At 55.0% G+C, this 19,088-nt stretch overlaps 1 protein-coding gene across 5 annotated transcripts; it reads left to right on the forward strand.

Moving 5' to 3' along the window:
- On the forward strand, positions 1-18,884 carry Grin2c (glutamate ionotropic receptor NMDA type subunit 2C). 5 transcript variants are annotated; one of them, XM_041636132.1, is made up of 14 exons: positions 2-211; positions 6,596-6,702; positions 6,958-7,371; positions 9,573-10,171; positions 10,463-10,577; positions 11,623-11,834; positions 11,981-12,146; positions 12,586-12,739; positions 13,761-13,886; positions 14,009-14,238; positions 14,561-14,721; positions 15,114-15,301; positions 16,794-17,026; positions 17,361-18,884. In XM_041636132.1, exons 3-14 carry the CDS (start codon positions 6,973-6,975, stop codon positions 18,489-18,491), a joined length of 3,714 nt encoding a protein of 1,237 aa, XP_041492066.1. In that variant the 5' UTR covers positions 2-211; positions 6,596-6,702; positions 6,958-6,972; the 3' UTR covers positions 18,492-18,884. The 5 variants fall into 5 exon arrangements, with proteins under 5 accessions (XP_041492071.1, XP_041492066.1, XP_041492069.1 ...); XM_041636135.1 differs by having other exon boundaries at positions 11,984-12,146; XM_041636134.1 differs by lacking the exon at positions 2-211 and adding an exon at positions 237-430.
- The last annotated feature ends 204 nt before the right edge of the window (positions 18,885-19,088 follow it).

Below are 19,088 nucleotides of genomic sequence, written 5' to 3' on the forward strand. Positions count from 1 at the left end.
GCAGCCCGGGACACAACCCAGCCGCGGGGGCCGGGCGCGGGGGCGGGCGGCATCCAGGCCGCGCCAACCTCACTGGTCCCGCCGCGCCGGGCTCCGGTGCCCGCCGAGCGCACGGCCAACGTGCCAGCTCGCCGGGGCTGCTGACGCCGGACGAGCATCACACGGGAGGCGGCAACGGGCTCTGGGTGTAGGTTCAGCGCCCCTTCCCCGGGTGAGTGGGGCCGGGGGGACTGGCAAGTATGGGACGCCAACTTCGCAGACAACTTAAGGGGCTCTGGCGCCGCGCGGGCAAGGATGGTGGAGACAGAAGCGGGACGCCCGCGACTGTCCGGTCCGGCCAGTTCTGGGAGTCAGGGGCCCCGGGGACCACTACCCTCGAGAGCCAGACCGGTGTTGTGGACTCGGGCGCAGAGGCAGCGAGGAGAGACAGGTTTGGGAGATAGACAGACTAGCCGCGGGCGCGAGGGAAGGACACGGGCGGGAGGAGAGTCCAAGGCGTTTGTCCCTAGGGTCGTGGAGTCTCCTTTCCTTCTCCTGTCGCGGTGGCCGGCCAGGCTGGGGACAGTCCCCGGACGCGGGAATCTGGATTGCCGTGTCCAACTGTTGCGGGTGGAAGCCGCTGAGGCAAGAAACCAGTTAGGGACCAGGACCTAGGACCGAGGCTGGGTACGAGCAGAACGCGGGGAGCTGGAAAGGACACAGCTTGGAGCGCAGGCAGATAGGGGGCTGTGGCAGTTGCCGAGCTGGTTCCTGTTGGGCACCTGCTGCGCGCATCTGCCATCCACCGAACCCCTCACCAGGGTGAGTTCTCCAAGCCCTCTGCTTCCCACTTTCCTCCTGCCCCTTCCCCGGGAGCTCCTAACACTCCACCCTCTGACCTCCGAGATCAGTGGGTTTCTGGGGTTAATAGGATTTGCCCGAATGCTGATCCCCGCGCCCTGATGCCCCCCAGGTACTGAGGGCTCCAAAAGGAGGGTGGGCAGAAAAGGCCACGGGAGAGCCTGTGTCCTGGTGTCCTGGGCCCTGCAAGCACCAGTTGGAGGCTGGAAGTCTCCTGGGGCTTATACAAGGATCCCCGACGGCTGGGAGGAGAGACTGGGAGGAGAAATCTTAGTCTCCAGCTTGGAAGGCGATTTGTGCTTGGCCTAGGCGGGCTGGGGGAGAACTGCCAAAGGCCAAGGCACCTAGCAGGCTGCAAATCTCCCAAGGGCGTGTTTGGCGAACCTTCAAAGGTCCTGTTGGGCAAGAGGCAGAAATGCCTGCTGGGGAAGCTGACCCCATTTGCTTACTCCGTGTCCCAACCCTCCCTTCCCAATGGGACATCTGGTATAGCACCCTCAGTCTTCAGATGGTGGCCTAGTCCTGGCCCCATCAACAACCCCCATTCCCCCAGCTACAAGAAAATTTGCGGGGGGGGGGGGGGGGAGGGGGCACGGCATATTTGAAGATGCGGTTCCCACTGGCTTTTAGGAGCAGGTCCAGTTCCTGCCTCTGAGCTAGTTTCTAAACTTGTTAAGAATAAAACGTAAAAGGAACAGGTCCGTAGGAAACGGAACGCCTGGGGGTTCTCTCTGGAGGGCCATCTGGGCTGGGTCCTGATCCACAGGCCGGCCTGCCAGGCTAACCTGGCCATCCCCTGCCCAAGAGCTTGAGATCCAGACCAAGCTTGAGTCCGTGGGCTGGGGGCACAGGACTTAGAGCTAGGGCTGGGTTGGGGGAGAGAGTTCAAGGGGCAGTGGCCAGGTTGGGGGCGAGGAGTGAGTGGTGCTCAATTTGGCCGCCAGGAGGCGTGGCGCGGGTCCCCGCGCCCGGAGTCACCCGCCACTGCCGCCGCAACGCGAGTGTCCTTGAGCTGCGAGTGATGGTGGCCCTTCGGTGCTCGCGCCCCCTCCTCCCGCAGGGGCAGCCAGATGCCACGTTCCCTATGAATTATTTATCGCCGGCCTAAAAATACCCCGAACTTCACAGCCCCAGAGTAAGATTCCTGCGAGGGGAGGGGGCGGGGCGCCCCCGGGGGCTGAGAGGAATCAGCCGGGAGGGGGCAGTTAGTATTGGAAGAGGCAGAAAGAACTCAGTGTCCCCACTAGTGTGGACAACATAGAGAGGCTGTCTCTTTCCAGGTGCCTGGGGTGTTCTGGGGCAAAAGCGAAAGAAGGAGACCACAGTAGAAGACGGTCAGATTTGGGAGGGTTCCCCACTGGCAAGAATCAGCAGCCTAGGTGGATGACACTAGCTTTGGGGACCAGAGCTTCTGGGCTTTGGGAATGGGGGAGTCGTCAGAATCGTGTGTGTGTGTGTGTGTGTGTGTGTGTGTGTGTGTGTGTTTGCGCGCGCGCCTACGGCCTTGTCAAGGACCCTGGGTGTGACTGGGGGTTGGTGGAAGCAGAAGAGAAGGGCCCTGAACATGTGGGGGTAACAGAATCTTTCAAGAGGTGCAGAGTGACCTAAAGGACTGGCTATTGCTAACCTCTCCTCTGTCCTTAGGGATCAGGTGTTCAGCAAACACTACTTTAAAGTCCCTTTGAGAGAGAAGCGTCATCAAAAATGTACAAAGGTTTAATAATGGTGGGGGATCTGAGGAGGACCAGCTCAGAGCTCCACACCCTGCACAGAAAGAGCAGCGGAACCCAAACCCTGTCTTTTTTCTGGGGGTCCAGAGCTGATGCATTAAGATTAAGGGCAGAAGCCTATAGAAGGGGGTCTTAGGCTGGGCTCTGAAAGACAATGGAATTTTGTTTGGGAGAGGTTTCTCTGACCTGAGGAACAGCAGGAAGCAAGGCCTGGGGAGAAAGACAGACCACCATCGTCTAGCAGTGTTGAGAATCCAAGCAGGGGAAGACAGTGGGTTTGGGTTAGCTTGTTGGACATTGGGAATTCATTTGTGAGCACCAGAGAGAAGCTGCCCTGCTTGACACCTGTCACAGGAACCAGACGAAAGTTCCAGCAGCTAGGAGGACAGGAAGCTGATGGGGAGGAGAGGCTAGAGGCCAGTGACTTGGAATGGGATGCATCTTGTGAGGAGATGCCCTGTCACATTGCTTTGTCAGCTCAGAGACCTGCCGGATTCTGGCCTTACAGCTCTTACAATCGGCCTTCATGTCCCCCACCCCCACTCTGAATCCAGAAGGTTGTTTTCACACTGGTGGAAAGCTGGGACATCCCCCTTCAGAGTCGGGAGAGCACCTGGGCCCTTCCCCCAGATTCACATTGTTCTGGAGAAAACAAAACAGGAGCCACAAGTGTGGTTTTAAAATTTCCAGTACCAGCTGGGTGGTGGTGGCTCATCCTTTAATCCTAGCACTCAGGAGGCAGAGGCAGGCGGATCTCTGTGAGTTCGAGGCCAGCCTGGTCAAAAGAGCTAGTTCCAGGACAGAGAAACCTTGTCTCAGCAAAAAATTTCTACTAGCATCAATAATAAAAGAGGCAAGTGCTGTGTGTAATGGGCACATGACTTTCATCTCAGCACTGGGGATGAAGAGGCAGGCAGAGCTCTGTGAATTCTAGGCCAGCAGGGGCTACATAGTGAAATCCTGCCTCAAAATAAACAAATAAATAGTCAAATAAAAGGGGAAATAAAATAACTGGTGGTGGCAGCAGCAGTGATCCTTGAGCCTATGCGAGCCCCTCGCCCAGCTGGGCTCTGCTCTGGCTGGGCCCTTGGCTGGACTCCTAGGTAATTTATCTGACATTTTATTTTGGTTTTCCTCACCCCTTCAAACTGCTCCCTTGGCCAGGCATGAGGGAGCCATGGCCTTGGTGAAGTTACCTGTCTTTTCCTTCATAGTCCTGGTGGGGGAAGGGAGTTAGGTACTGCTTGTGGATTAGGTTCCTCCTCCCCCGCTTTTTTTTTTCTTTTTAATCAATCTGGAATCTGAAAGGTGTGGATTCTGGCAAATGTCTTGTGCACTTTATCCCACTTACCCCTGATCTGTTGCCCCCGTTCTTACAACTTGTTGTCCATGGTCTTTCACCCCCAAGCACCACGTCTACAGACTGAGGACCAGCCCCCTTCCTAGCCTGTGTCTATCTATTCTCAAGCCCCTTTAGGGTGTTGAGAAGAGGAGATGGGGGCAAGACCCCTCCTCGGGCATCTGGGAGGGGAGGGCCTTGCCCCTGAGGACTTTACCCTTTGCTGTAGGCTCTTTCCCTGACACATTTGTTAAAAATCAAACCTGGATAAAACTACAGGTTAATATGAAAAAAAGAGAAGCAAATGAAAATTTAATAGTATGGTTTATTTATTTAGTTACTTAGTTACTGGTTTTTCGAGACAGCTTCTCTGTGCAGCTCTGTCCTGGAACACACTCCATAGGCCAGGTGGGCTCCTAATTCAGAGATTCTCCTATCTCTGCCTGCCAAATGCTGGAATTAAAGGTGTGTACCACTATGCCTAGCTTCATAAGTATAGTTTAACTCAATATATCCAAAATATCATTTTAACATGTAGTGAATATAAAAATATCAATGAGGAGACCTGGGAAGCTGGCTCAGCGGATAAAGAATTTTCCATATAAACACGAGGACCACAGTTCACATCCCCAGAGTTCATGTAAACGCTGGGTGGACACTGTAGCTTACCTGTAATTCTAGTGTTCTGGGTTCAAAGGAAAGATTCTGCCTTAATGAATACGGTGGGGAGTAAGCCAGGCAGACTTCTGATGCCTCAGGCATCCACATGTGCATGTAGACCTACACACATTTGAACATCACACACACACAGACACACACACAGACACACACACGAACAAACACATAATAAAGAATATTGTTGAGGCAGCTTGCATACTTCTTCACACCATCTCCAATATCCAGTGTGCCTTAGTGCTGACAGCACACCTCACTTCAGCGAGAAGCATTTCAAGCTGTGTGTGCCTGGGACTACCGCTTTGCTCAGCACGGCTCAAGAGAGCCCATGACAGGGAGACAGAGATGCAGCTGCTTGTGGCTCCCCACTGGGAGGAACCTAAAAGAATAGGATGGGCGCACAGACTTTCAAAAGAGCAGGGAGCATATGACCGTGCCCTTTGCTGCCATGCTTCGAAACGATGTAGTCCACGTCCCACGATGTGACGTGACTCAGGAGCCCCTCCCACACTCAGTCATGCCTCCTAGCTGCCACTCACAGGCAGGGGGAGATCTCCCGGGTTCTAGTGAATCTGCAGCGTTCCTTCCTCGGCCACCAACCCTGAACTTCTACTGCCTGGCACTTTAAAGCCCCGACCTGTTAAACTTGATCCTGTTTGCCAATGATAACACTGTAATTGTTATCAGTCTCTTACTCCTAAGGGAGCAAGTGCTGGATCCTTAGCTGAAAGAAGGGATGATGGGAGGGGAGTAGGGATGCCATGGTCTGATGGAAAGAGAAGCAAGCTTAGACAGAGGAGATGGGAGGCGCCTATCGCACCCTGCCGTTTTAGCATCTTCTAGAGGGCAGGGACCATGTCTCCTGGATTAGCATCTCACCATGCAGCAACTCGTTCACGAAAGGTGATTTGTGCACATGTGTCCCAAGTCACACTTTGTAACTGAAGTTCATTTTTGTGGTCTCCATCGAAGCTAGAGACAAGAAGTTCCCTGCACACTCCCTGGTGACCCTTGCATTTCACTGCCCCATGTCCTTAGAGAGACCTGGAGACTCTGGAGGAAACCCTAGTGGGGGGTCACATAAAAGGGGTGTCACGTAAGAAATCAGACTTGGAACAAAAGGAAGAGAGAGGTTTAGTGGCCTGCAAAGCACAGAAAAGGTTTGGAAGGAGCCAGGGCTACCTTGTGAGTTCCCTAGCTCCAGCCTCTGTAGCTTTGGAGCCTGTCCTGGAACTAGCTCTTGTAGACCAGACTGGCCTTGAACTTACAGAGATCCACCTGCCTCTGCCTCCCGAGTGCTGGGATTAAAGGCACGTGCCACCACCGTCTGGCTCTGGCTCTTGGTCTTGATCCAGAATGAATCTCTGTAGCAGACAGACGTGGGCCCTTAGGTTAGATGTTTAAAAGATTCTACACACCAGCGGCGGGATGTGAAAGCAGATGTAGGTTGAACCAAGCAAGTTGGCCTTGACCGCCCTGCTTAGGGGGCGTCCTAAGTGAGCTCGCAGAGGGGAAGGTGACAATGACATCCAAGCTCTGGAGGAGTGGATCTGCCAGGCAAAGGCAGAGGGCCAGAGGCTGGCTCTGCAGCAAAGCGGAGGGGCCATCGTATTTGTTCTGATGAGGGATAGATGCCAGATTCAGTTCGTCTGTAGCATGGACTGGGCCAGGGCAATGCTCGAAACTACCTTTGCTTCATCTGACAGAGGCGCTGTTGCCAACAGGGTAAGATTTGCTGATGGCGGTGACTAGCTGGATCTCTTATTCTGCAAGTTCAGAAAGGCTGAGTGACGTCTCAAAGGCAGCCCAGCTGAGGCCGGAGAGACGGCTCAGTGGCTGCAGAAGACTGTAGTTTTATTCCTAGCACACACACCTGGCAGCTCACAACGACCTGGAACTACAGCTCCGGGGGCTCTGACTCCACCGGCACCCACACACACGTACAGACCCCTACACAAACACATACAGCTTCACATAAGTTCGTAATAAAGCTTTTCTGTTTGTTTTAAAGCTCACACCGCTGTGAGTGGCGTTCCTGATTTGAGTTCAGCTCTGTCCACCTCAGCTCGGGGCTCTTGAACACTAACGTTCCAGCGTCTTTGCTAGAGCGGAACCCAGGTAACTGGGTTTGGGGAATGCGACCTTTCTAGCTATTTATAAATAAGGGTGACAAACCTTGTCATGGCTTCTGCTTCTCCAAGGTGCCCTGGGGATGCTCAGCTAACCTGTCTTTTTCTCTGTGTCTGTCTGTCTGTATGTGTCTCCCCATGGCGGGAGGTTCTCTCTTCTCTGTCCTCTGGCCGTGTGTTCTCTGGTCCTTACATCCTGTCTGTCTATCTACCTTTTTCTGTGCCTGCCCTGGTTTCTCTGCAGGACCCTCCAGTGGACATGGGTGGGGCCCTAGGGCCGGCCCTGCTGCTCACTTCACTCCTTGGTGCCTGGGCCGGGCCGGGCCCAGGACAGAGAGAGCAGGCAGTGACGGTGGCGGTGGTGTTTGGCAGCTCCGGGCCACTGCAGGCCCAGGTCCCTACTCGTCTCACCCCCCAGAACTTCCTGGACCTGCCTCTGGCGATCCAGCCACTCACAGTTGGCGTCAACAACACCAACCCCAGCAGCATCCTTACCCAGATCTGCGGGCTTCTGGGTGCTGCCCGTGTCCACGGCATCGTCTTCGAGGACAATGTGGACACCGAGGCAGTGGCCCAGCTCCTGGACTTCATCTCCTCCCAGACCCACGTGCCCATCCTCAGCATCAGTGGCGGCTCTGCTGTGGTCCTCAGCCCCAAGGTGCCTGTCTAAATTCTTGTCCCTTCCTCCTTGAGCCCAGGGCTAGGATGGAGCTAGGGTCCAGGGCTGAGTTTGGACTAGGGAGCAGCTTAGGTCTTCAGAAGCTGGGACTGGATGGGACTGAAGATATCATGGAAGCGTGTGTGTGTGTGTGTGTGTGTGTGTGTGTGTGTGTGTGTGTTCCCTCACTCCAGAGTACCAGGGCTCTGAGCTGCTGTCGTATTTGTCTGGATGAGGTGGGCAGACAGCCTTCCAGCTGTGGTGGCCTGGCTACCTACTCTGCTTCTCCATTCATTGGTCAGGTCCTAGGCCCTTTGGACACTGAGAATTCATATGTAGGGTGTAGCATGACAGGGCCAGATGACTGTTCCAGGCATGGGAGAGACAGGCACACTTGGTCCCCTGGGGAGAAAGTCCCAAGCACATACACAATTCCAAGTGACAGAGGCATTTTGAAGGACAGACAGACGCCACCAGGGATGGGGTCTTATGGGGCCTGTTTGGATAGGGTGATGGTCAGGTTTCAGCAAGTGATGTCTGCTCTGAGGCCAGAGGCGAAGCGGGAATTGGGAGGGATATAAGGATCTGGCGGGGAGCCTTTGTTGACAGAGAGAAGCCTGGAGAAGGAGACGGGACTCGCCACTTGGGAAGCATTTGGCTGTATTCTAAGTGAGGGTCAGCCAAGGAAGGCAATGAGGGAGAGCACTGGCTTGGTTTGCTTCTCCTTCGTTGCTTCTTCATCACAGAGAGGTCTGAGAATAAACAGAAAGAGAATAAAGACACATCACCTACCTTCCGTCCACCTTGGCCCCCTCCCTCCCTACTTTCCTCCCTGCCCATCGCTTCCTCCACTGTGGTAAATGGACACAAAGTTCCAGACAGCTTCTTATCCCACCCATAAATATTTCAGTGTGTACCTCCAGCAGACGGGAGCTTAAGAAAAGTAAAACCACCATACATTCTCACATCTAAAATAAATAATAAAAGTTCCTCAGCCTCCTCAAATATCCAGCCAGTGGCCACACTTCCCCACCGCCTCATAAATGTCATACATGTTTATCTTTAAGTCTGTTTGCTTGGATCGGAAGCCAAATGAGGTTCACACATGGTGGCTGATGGCTTCAAAGTCTCCACCTTTGCACGGTCTCTCTTTGAGATAGGATGCCACCTGTATCCTGGGCTACAGTTTGGAACTTACTGTACATCAGGTTGGTCTTGAACTTGTGGCCCTCCTACCTCCCAAGTGCTGTGGTTACAGGCATGGGCCACCACAGCTTGTTTCTCTTTTAGTTAAAATGTGGCTATTGAAGAAACTGAGTTTGGGGCCTATAGTTCTCCCCTGCCCCACCTTTTTTGTTTTGATTTGTTTTTGTTTTTCGTGACAGGGTTTCTCTATATAACGGCCCTGGCTGTGCTGGAACTCTCTCTGTAGACCAGGCTGGCCTAGAACTCACAGAGATCTGCCTGCCTCTGCTTCCCAAGTGCTGGGATTAAAAGCGTACAGCACCACCACCCGGTTTATAGTTCCCTTTAAAAAAAAAATAAGATCGGAATAAAGACAATGAGGAGGCGTCTTGGGAGTAGCTGTATTGGCCCCAAGGAGACCTGGGAGAACCGGGTCACTGAAGCTGGCAGTGCCTGTGGACTTTGGGGTGTAGAAGTGATGTGAAGGGGTAACTTTGTTGCTCCCGAGACTCTAGGCTGGGTGGTGCTTCCTGTTATCTATCTCTGGGCCGGGCAACAGCTTCCAGGACTTTATTTCTCAGCTCTCACGGTACTTGGAGAGTTCGCTTGTAATTCCAAGATTCAGATTGGTCTGGGCAATGCTTCCTAAACTCACAGTCTCAGGTGGAACCCGGAAGAGCTTGCTCATAGGCAGATTCCAGGCATCACCCTGAAATTCTGTTGGATGCCGTAGGTCTCGGGGTGCAGCCAGGGCTTCTGGGTTTCTAATAAGTTCACTGATGGTGCTGAGGCTTCTGGTCGGTGGTCCAGGAGGGTCAGGTTCGGGGGCGGGAATTTTAGTTTGTAACATTCCCCAGTAAATCCAGTGGGCCACAGGGCTAGAGTTCCCCGGGACACTGAGCCCTCCCCAACCCTGACTCCAGGGTTTCAGGAGCAGGGAAAGGTGGGGGCAGGGGCGCAGGGCGAGGCTCATTCCGCCCCGCCCCCCACTCAGGCCCGCCACACCCCGTCCCCAGGAGCCTGGCTCCGCCTTCCTGCAGCTGGGCGTGTCCCTGGAGCAGCAGCTGCAGGTGCTGTTCAAGGTGCTGGAGGAATACGACTGGAGCGCATTCGCGGTCATCACCAGCCTGCACCCGGGCCACGCGCTCTTCCTCGAGGGCGTGCGCGCCGTTGCCGACGCCAGCTATCTGAGCTGGCGGCTGCTGGACGTGCTCACCCTGGAGCTGGGCCCGGGCGGGCCCCGAGCGCGCACTCAGCGCCTGCTGCGCCAGGTCGACGCTCCCGTGCTGGTGGCCTACTGCTCCCGCGAGGAGGCCGAGGTGCTCTTCGCTGAGGCTGCACAGGCTGGCCTGGTGGGACCCGGCCACGTGTGGCTGGTGCCAAACCTGGCGTTGGGGAGCACCGACGCGCCCCCGGCAGCCTTTCCGGTGGGCCTCATCAGTGTGGTCACTGAGAGCTGGCGCCTGAGCCTGCGCCAGAAGGTCCGCGACGGTGTGGCCATCTTGGCCCTCGGTGCCCACAGTTACCGACGCCAGTACGGCACCCTGCCTGCTCCGGCTGGAGACTGCCGAAGCCACCCCGGACCTGTCAGTTCTGCTAGGCAGGCCTTCTATAGGTAAGTACCTATCCGTCATGTGGGGCATTTCAGGGGAGTTAAATGGCAGCGAGCTTGGGCTCCTGTTCTCTCTCCTTCTATCTCCATCTCCCACTAGCATATGCTAGGGTCAAGTTACTTTAGGACTCTGGGTCTTAGCATCCTTATCTAAAGAAGCAGTGGGTTTGGAACGGTCCATGGGGTCAACACAGGGAGACTTAAGATAATAAGCACACGCATGAGTGTCCTTTGATGGTGGTAGTATGGGGTGTCCTGGGCACATCCTGACCCCTCTTTGCCTCACCTCCCTAGGCACCTACTGAATGTCACCTGGGAGGGCCGAGACTTCTCCTTCAGCCCTGGTGGGTACCTGGTCCAGCCCACCATGGTTGTGATCGCCCTCAACCGGCACCGCCTCTGGGAGATGGTGAGATGGGGGTGAGCCCAGGGCTCTCTGTTTCCTGTTATTTCCCCCACAGCTGAGCCGAGTCCCCCTGTTCATGGCTCAGCCGAAACTTCCTTCACTAGAAAACCTTTGAGGCCTCCCAGATGCTTTAGGACACCCCTCCCCACCAACCCACGGGCTCCCAGAACACCCTGCTTTCCTTGTACTGCTGAACTTAAGCATTTCGGCTGCATAGTACTGGCCCTAGAGGGGTGACCTATGTCTGAGCTGGCCAGCTGGACACGTAAATAATTGGAATAAGGAAAGATCCGTGCTTGAGTACAAATGCATGCAAAACAGCACCAGGCACGGGGTGATTATTCATGCCTGTAATCCTAGTACTCAAGGGGCAGAGGCAGGAGGATTGCTTCAAATCCAAGCCCAGTGATTTACATAGCAAGTTACAGGCCAGCAGGGCTACATGGTGAGAACTTGTTTTGCCCTCTGACAAAACAAAACAAAAACAACCCAAGACGGTGAGTAGAGAGGAAGACAATTTGTTTTGCTTTCAAAGGAAGAAAGTACAAAAGCCATTGCTAAAGTCGGGATGTCTAAGTTGGTCTGTAGAGCACTGAGCAGAGCCCAGTAGGACAGGGTGCTAACCTAGTGTAGACAAAAGGCTGTTAAATGATGCGGCGGATGGTGTGGGGGGGGGGGCTTAAGAACAATGGGGGAATGTTGGACATGAATATGGCTGAAGGCTTTGTGCTGAGGTCATGGGTAAGTGAGCATCGGAAGACAGCCTGAGCTTTAGGAAGGTGTTTTGTGTCAGCAATGATGTGGTGACAACCTTGGAGATCACAGGACCCCGAGGAGGCTTTGGGGAGCCTGCCCTGTGCATATGTTCAGCCCTTGGCCTGTCTGTCTGTCTATCTTCCACTGCCTCTGCCCAAGCCTCCCCAATCTGTCTTCCCTGGGTATTTCTAGGGTTGGTGGCTTTGGCAGGCGGTCTGCAGAAGCCCTGTCTGGAGAGTAGGGATGGGGAGCAGTACCGCGGGTTCTGGCTGAGGCGGGTTGTCCTCTGCAGGTGGGCCGCTGGGATCACGGAGTCCTGTACATGAAGTACCCAGTATGGCCTCGCTACAGCACATCTCTGCAGCCCGTGGTGGACAGCCGGCACCTGACGGTGGCCACCCTGGAAGAACGTCCCTTTGTCATTGTGGAGAGCCCTGACCCTGGCACAGGTGGCTGTGTACCCAATACTGTGCCCTGCCGTAGACAGAGCAACCACACTTTCAGGTCCGGTGTGAGCTGGGGGCTGCCACGGGTGGGTCAGCTGCTGTGTGTCTTGTGCTTGGGTAGGGGGCGGGGTCCATATGCCAGGCTGGGAGGAACAGCTGGGGCTGAGAGCTGTGCTGGGTTCTGACTTATGGTGGTGGCTGCAGCAGTGGGGATATAACTCCCTACACCAAGCTCTGTTGCAAGGGCTTCTGCATCGACATCCTCAAAAAGCTGGCCAAGGTAGTCAAGTTCTCCTATGACCTGTACCTGGTGACCAATGGCAAGCATGGCAAGAGGGTACGCGGCGTGTGGAATGGCATGATCGGGGAGGTACGTTAACCTCAGGTTCAATCAGGGTCAGCTGGGGCCACCCTTCTTTTTTTTTTTTTTTTTTTTTTTTGGTTTTTCGAGACAGGGTTTCTCTGTTGCTTTGGAGCCTGTCCTGGAACTAGTTCTTGTAGACCAGGCTGGTCTTGAACTCACAGAGATCTGCCTGCCTCTGCCTCCCGAGTGCTAGGATTAAAGGCGTGTGCCACCATTACCCGGCTTGGGGCCACCCTTCTTGCTGCGAGATTTCACGTTTCCCTTAGCCATGTGGTTGTGCAACTGGCTGTCAGCTCTGCAGTGAAGTCTTGGGAACTGAGCTCTGAGGACCCAGGGAGGGAGTAGCCGGTTTCCACTGGTGGCTGCTGAATACACTTCCTGGATAAGAACTGGGGAGGATGCTGAAGTCCCTGGGGAACCCCTTCAATCCCCTCCTGTCCCCTAGGTGTACTACAAGCGGGCAGACATGGCCATTGGCTCGCTCACCATCAATGAGGAGCGCTCTGAGATTATCGATTTCTCTGTGCCTTTCGTGGAGACGGGCATCAGCGTGATGGTGGCTAGAAGCAATGGCACTGTCTCCCCTTCGGCTTTCCTGGGTGAGCTTTGGGTGGCCAGTGAAGGCTCTGGGCACATGGATCCAGGGGTGGGGGTGGGGTTAAATGGAAAGGTGAAGTTTGGGATGGACCCTCAAAGCCAAGCATGTTACCCTCGAGAGTCTTAGAGGGTTGCAGGAGGCTAGTGAAGGGGAAATAGAAGGAACGATGCTAATGTCAGTGGGCTCTGAGCCAGGTCAGGGTGAAAAGAACCCGGCAGGCTAACGGAGCCACAGGGAAGGATGCAAAGACGGATTGGCAGGCTGGCTACAGGCTGTGCTGTTGGAATAGGCCATGGGCCAAGGATGAAGCATGTGGGGAGTATGAGATAGACGCTAATGGTTTTCTTAATCCATTGGGAACTCTAAATTTGAGGGGTCAGCCCCATTGTGCCAGGCCCCCAGCCAGGTTACAGGGTTACAACAAACAACTAAGTTCCTTCCCTTTTCCAGAGTGCCCAGTGGGAGGTCAGGCAGGCTTGTAGCGTGAGAGCTGTGAGGACAGAGGAAGGGCTGAGAGCTGGCTTTGCTGGCATGAGATCCCAGCTGGGCGGCTTTAAGAAAGTCACAGAGCTGAAGGTGTCGGCTCACGCCTTTAAATCCAGCATTTGGGAGGCAGAGTCAGGAGGGTGTGTGTGAGTTCCAGGCCAGTCAGGGTGAAACACACACACACACACACACACACACACACACACTCTCTCTCTCTCTCTGAGTGTGTGAGTGTCAGAGAAGAGACCCACCCCCACATCCTAGGATTGCTTTCCCAGCAAAGGAGAAAGTGCTCTTATCTTAATCCAGGAGACAAACTCTGAAGGGCTTGGGTTTTAGTGCCCACGTCAATGGGATGTGGGATAAGACTTGCTCTCAGGGCCTCATATTCCAGGCCTAGAGTTCCAAACCCTCCTCAGTAATGGACTCCGCTGGCCTACAGCAGCCCCTCTTTGCACATGTCACTGGTTGTTGCTGCCTAGTGCTGTCGGGAGGCGGTGGGGCCGAGATCTCTGAGCCACTTACCTTGTCCCCAGAGCCCTACAGCCCTGCCGTGTGGGTGATGATGTTTGTAATGTGTCTCACGGTGGTCGCCATCACCGTCTTCATGTTTGAGTACTTCAGCCCAGTCAGCTACAACCAGAACCTCACCAAGGGCAAGAGTAAGCTACTCCATGGGCCCGGGTGGAGGGGCAGGGTGGAACCTCCAGGGAAGAGGCTCCCACCAGGCTATGCGCCCTTTCAGTGGGTCAGGGAGGTCCCAGTGCTCACCTCTCACCCCCAGAATCTGGAGGACCATCTTTCACCATCGGCAAGTCCGTGTGGTTGCTGTGGGCACTGGTCTTCAACAACTCTGTTCCCATCGAGAACCCCCGGGGTACCACCAGCAAGATCATGGTCCTGGTGTGGGCTTTCTTTGCCGTCATCTTCCTCGCCAGCTACACAGCCAATCTGGCAGCCTTCATGATCCAGGAGCAATACATCGACACTGTGTCGGGCCTGAGTGACAAGAAGGTTCCTGGGCCACAGCCAGGTGGAGGGTGGGGACACACCAAGGGTGGGGATAGACCTTGGATGGGCAGACACAGGACAGTCTGGGGAATTGGAACTAAGGCTGAAGCGGGAAGAATTTGGGGGCCTGAGGAGAAGGAACCATGACTGTTCAGGTCCACAGCCTGAGCGGCCTTGGCTGAGTCTCCCCTGACTCAGGCTTCTGTGTTTCCATTTGTAAAAGACAGGGGAGGCCTGGGCTGTGAAAATCAGACTTGGGGACTGGGACTCTGCTACCCAGAAGGCTAGATGAAGAGGGTGGGAGTGGCTTGCTTTCTGCCTATAGTTTCAGCGGCCTCAAGATCAATACCCGCCCTTCCGTTTTGGCACGGTGCCCAACGGCAGCACAGAGAGGAACATTCGGAGCAACTACCGTGACATGCACACCCACATGGTCAAGTTCAACCAGCGCTCGGTGGAGGACGCTCTCACAAGCCTGAAGATGGGGTGGGTCCCCAGTCCTATGCCCTCCTCTGCCTCTAGCTCCATGTCTAAGCACCCTTAGGTGTCCCTTCCTTAGAGACCTAAGCTGGGGACAGTGGAGCTGGCATGCCTTGTGGGGCTCCTGAGGAGGGAAGAGGGGGTCTTGAGGCAGAGTGGAGTGGAAAATGAAAATAGGTATTTACCATATGGGCCAGAAATACAAGTAAAGGGTGGACCCTAGTTTGAGGTGATTATAAAGTTGCAGGCTCTTGAGGGCACAAAGGGATGAGCAGAGGGACTTATATTCTAGAGCAGAGCATTCACTGTCCTCTCTGAGGAGTGAGGAAGGGGTAGGCTCCTTGTCCAGGTCTTTCCCCATATGGGTCCCTGGCCCTGAGGGCTCAGCCTGTCTCCAGGAAGCTGGACGCCTTCATCTACGATGCTGCTGTCCTTAACTACATGGCGGGCAAGGATGAAGGCTGCAAGCTGGTCACCATTGGATCTGGCAAGGTCTTTGCCACCACTGGCTATGGCATTGCCATGCAGAAAGACTCCCACTGGAAGCGGTCCATAGACCTGGCACTCCTGCAATTCCTGGGGGACGGTGAGTACCATCGCTTTTAGGGTCCAGGAAGGGAGCAGGGTGGACCACAGAGCCTGTGGTTATCCGCATCTCCATCATCATTTCTGTGTGTACAGAGTCTCAAGGGGAAGGCTTCTGGGGGTGTGGATGGGGCAGTTGGGGTGCAAGTATATGAGCCCTCAGGAAGGGATGACTTGTTAAGAGGGAGCAAGGATCAGAGCTGGGGGTTCCCCAAAGGGCAAGAAAGGCAAGAGAGTTACTTGGTGGGGGTTCTGAGTGACTGAGTTGCCCCAGGCACCTTCTGGTTTTCCTGGATGAATACTTCTCTTCTCTCATCTTGAGATTACCTGTGGTGGGACCAAATTTCTGCCTACTACCAACCTAGAAGCAGACTAGCCTTGGCAGCAGGGCTCACTAGTTGGAGTGGCCAGCCTGGCCTGCTCTAAACCTGGAGAAAGCTCTGAGTTTACAGTTCCAGGCTTAGCAGATAAAATGTTGTCTGAGTTTGGTATGGGAGTGTGGACATCTGTAATTGTAGCACTCAAAGGACCCAGGTAGAGAGATCATGAGTTTGAGGCCAGCCTGGACTATAAATCAAGAGCTTGTCTCAAAATAAAACAAAGCACACTCCATGCCTTGGGGCTGCAGAGATAGCTTAGTGGCTAAGAGTATGCACTGCTCGTGCAGAGAGCCTGAGTCTGGTTCTTAACACCCGCATCAGGTGGCTCATAACTGACTGTAATTCCAGCTCCATGGGGACTGGATGCCTCTGGCCTTCATGAGCACCTGCACTCAAATAGCACCTATGCATAGACATAAATATACAATATTAAATTGTTAATAAATCTATTGTTTATTACATTTATTATTTTTAATTAGAAATAAATTGACTAAATTTAATTAATACATAATTAAAAATAAATCTCAACAATCCCCCATAATGTTGAACTCAAAACGCTGTCAATACCATAAATTCTGTGTAATAATGAGAGCAAACAAGAGTGCTTGCAGTCACCCAGGGGCTCAGCACGAGCTTGGCATGTCAGCGGTAGAGAGCATATGGTGAATAAATGAATGGATGGATGAATGAATGAATGCTAAAATTTAACCAATTGGCAAGCCTTTACTGGCAGGCATGGTGGTGTCAGCCTGCAATCCCAGCACTTGGGAGATGGAGGCAGGAGGATCAGTAGTTCAAGATCTTGCTTGCCTACTATCAAGTTCAGGGCCTGCCTGAGCTACATGAAACCCTGCCTCAAAACAAAACAAAACAACAAAAACAAGACTTTACGGAGCAGATAGAAGCGGGCGGGTAAAGGGCACAAGACTGGCATTGATTCTGCAACTAGCTTCCCTCTGCCTTTTCTTCTTGTTTTACTGGCTGCTCCTGTTCTGCCTCTGCTGCACTGGTCCCCACTGTGAAACAAGGATGTAGAACCGTCCTCTATCCGGGCACAGGGAGAGTGTTGGTGGGCTTGTGGCGGTCCTGAGTCTTGTGTGTCCCCTCTGCCAGGAGAGACGCAGAAGCTGGAGACCGTGTGGCTCTCGGGGATCTGCCAGAACGAGAAGAATGAGGTGATGAGCAGCAAGCTGGACATCGACAACATGGCGGGCGTCTTCTACATGCTGTTAGTGGCCATGGGGCTGGCTCTGCTGGTCTTTGCCTGGGAGCATCTTGTCTACTGGAAACTTCGCCACTCAGTGCCCAGCTCACCCCAGCTGGACTTCTTGCTGGCTTTCAGCAGGGTAGGTGCCTGCCTCTTCCTACACACGCCTCGGTGTTAGAGACAACAACCCAGCTGGCTGCGGACCCATTTACAGATGTCAAACTGAGATCTTGGCAAGAGGCGGGATTGCCAGCAAGGTGGGGCTTTGAGACCTCCGTGCCACTTGCTAGAAAGTGTGGAGAGAACGAATAAACCTGATACTTCATCCATCTGCCGAATAGCACATTGCCTGACACACCCGGAGCACACAGTAGAGGGGTTTAAAAGATGTTTCTGAGAACATGGTGGGGGTCAGTGGTGGCTGGTCTCTGCGAAGAAGGCTCAGCTCATGGCCTATCTCTCCTCGATTGTAGGGCATCTACAGCTGCTTCAACGGGGTACAGAACCTCCCCAGCCCTGCACGGCCACCCAGCCCGGACCTCACAGCAGGCTCGGCCCAGGCCAGTGTGTTGAAGATGTTGCAGGCGGCTCGAGACATGGTGAACACCGCGGATATGAGCAGCTCCCTGGACCGCGCCACACGCACTATAGAAAACTGGGGCAGCAACCGCCGAGCACTTGCTCCCACCAGCTCGGGCCCACGGTCATCCACCCCGGGTCCTCCGGGACAACGGAGTCCCAGTGGCTGGGGGCCTCCCGGTGGGGGCCACACACCGCTAGTGCGCAGGGCCCCGCAGACTCCCGGCTGCCCCGCTACGTGCGGGCCGCCTCTGCCTGAAGTGTCCCGAGCACCCTGCAGGCACGCTTGGGATGCGCGGTGGCCCGTGCGGGTCGGGCACCCTGGGCAGCACCTCTCGGCCTCCGAGCGGCGCGCGCTCCCGGAGCGCCCCCTGTTGCCCGCACACTGCCACTACAGCTCCTTCCCCCGAGCTGAACGATCCGGGCGCCCCTACCTCCCGCTCTTCCCGGAGCCCCCGGAACCCGACGACCTACCCCTCCTCGGGCCGGAACAGCTGGCTCGGCGGGAGGCTCTGTTGCGTGCGGCCTGGGCCCGGGGCCAGCGTCCTCGCCATGCTTCCCTACCTAGCTCGGTAGCAGAAGCCTTCACTCGATCCAGCCCGCTGCCTGCCAGGTGCATCGGTCACGCCTGTGCCTGTCCCTGTCCCCAGAGCCAGCCATCCTGCAGGCACTTGGTTCAGGCACAGTCGATGCGGTTGCCGTCCTACCGGGAGACCTGTGTGGAGAGCGTACCAGCAGGGGTGGCCACCTGGCAGCCCAGACAGCACGTCTGTCTGCACACCCATACCCACCTGCCATTCTGTTGTGGGGCTGTCTGCCGTCATCCTCTACCCTGTGCCAGTCACAGTCCCTGGCTCGTTGGCACCTGTGAGCCTCCATTACACAGAGGCAGGACCCTGGGGCTAGGGACAGGCTACAGGGACAGTGGGGTGCTGGAAGAGGTCAGTAGGGACGCTTGTGGGACACAAAGTTTTCCGAGGTCCTGCTCCTGGAGGCGAATCTCCAGCTTGGAATCGGAAGTGTGAGGTACCCACAGGCCTGGTTCCTGCTGGATTGGATTTCATGGCTGGGCTTGGCCATGTTTGGTGGGCAGGCAAGTGTGGGCTTCTCTGGCTTCTCCTTTGAAATCCTGGCCACAGGACCCCAGTGAAGGCGATGTCTGCCATGGCCAGCTTGTGATCGTAACCGGCTCAGGTCCTGGTGTGGGCTGGGATCTTGCTCAACACACAACTTTGCAGTCACAGGGAGTAAATGGGTCCCTATCCTGGTGCCAGCCAGTTCCTAGTTGTGAACTGCTGTAGCTTTGGGTTGGGGACACAGAAAATGGAACCGGAGAAGGGGGTGGGGGCCCTCCCACCCCTTGCTCCAGGAGGCTGGAATTTCTTCTCATTGGAGCATTAAAGCTATGTTTTACAGCCCACTTGGTTCAGGCTGCCTCATTCTACATCCCGGAGGGTGCCCAGTACAGCCTCAGGTGTGTTCTGGGCTGGACATTTGCTTATAGCACACGGACAGCTCCACCTAGGGAAGCCTTAGCTTCAGGGGTGTCCTAGAGCAAGGTAGGAATAGATGAGGCTGGGGGAGGGGGAGGCTCCCGGAAGCATAAGCCATTTGGTATTCAG

Source organism: Microtus oregoni, unplaced genomic scaffold, assembly GCF_018167655.1.
Source record: "Microtus oregoni isolate MIOR12 unplaced genomic scaffold, Mior012 000048F_ref0000485, whole genome shotgun sequence".
Lineage (NCBI taxonomy): Eukaryota > Metazoa > Chordata > Mammalia > Rodentia > Cricetidae > Microtus > Microtus oregoni.

Coding starts and splice junctions, on each gene's coding strand:
- Grin2c (XM_041636132.1), top strand. CDS start 6,973: ATGGGTGGGGCCCTAGGGCCGGCCCTGCTGCTCACTTCACTCCTTGGT. Junction 14,239..14,560: donor CGGGCCTGAGTGACAAGAAG/GTTCCTGGGCCA, acceptor TTCTGCCTATAG/TTTCAGCGGCCTCAAGATCA. Junction 15,302..16,793: donor CCTGCAATTCCTGGGGGACG/GTGAGTACCATC, acceptor CCCCTCTGCCAG/GAGAGACGCAGAAGCTGGAG.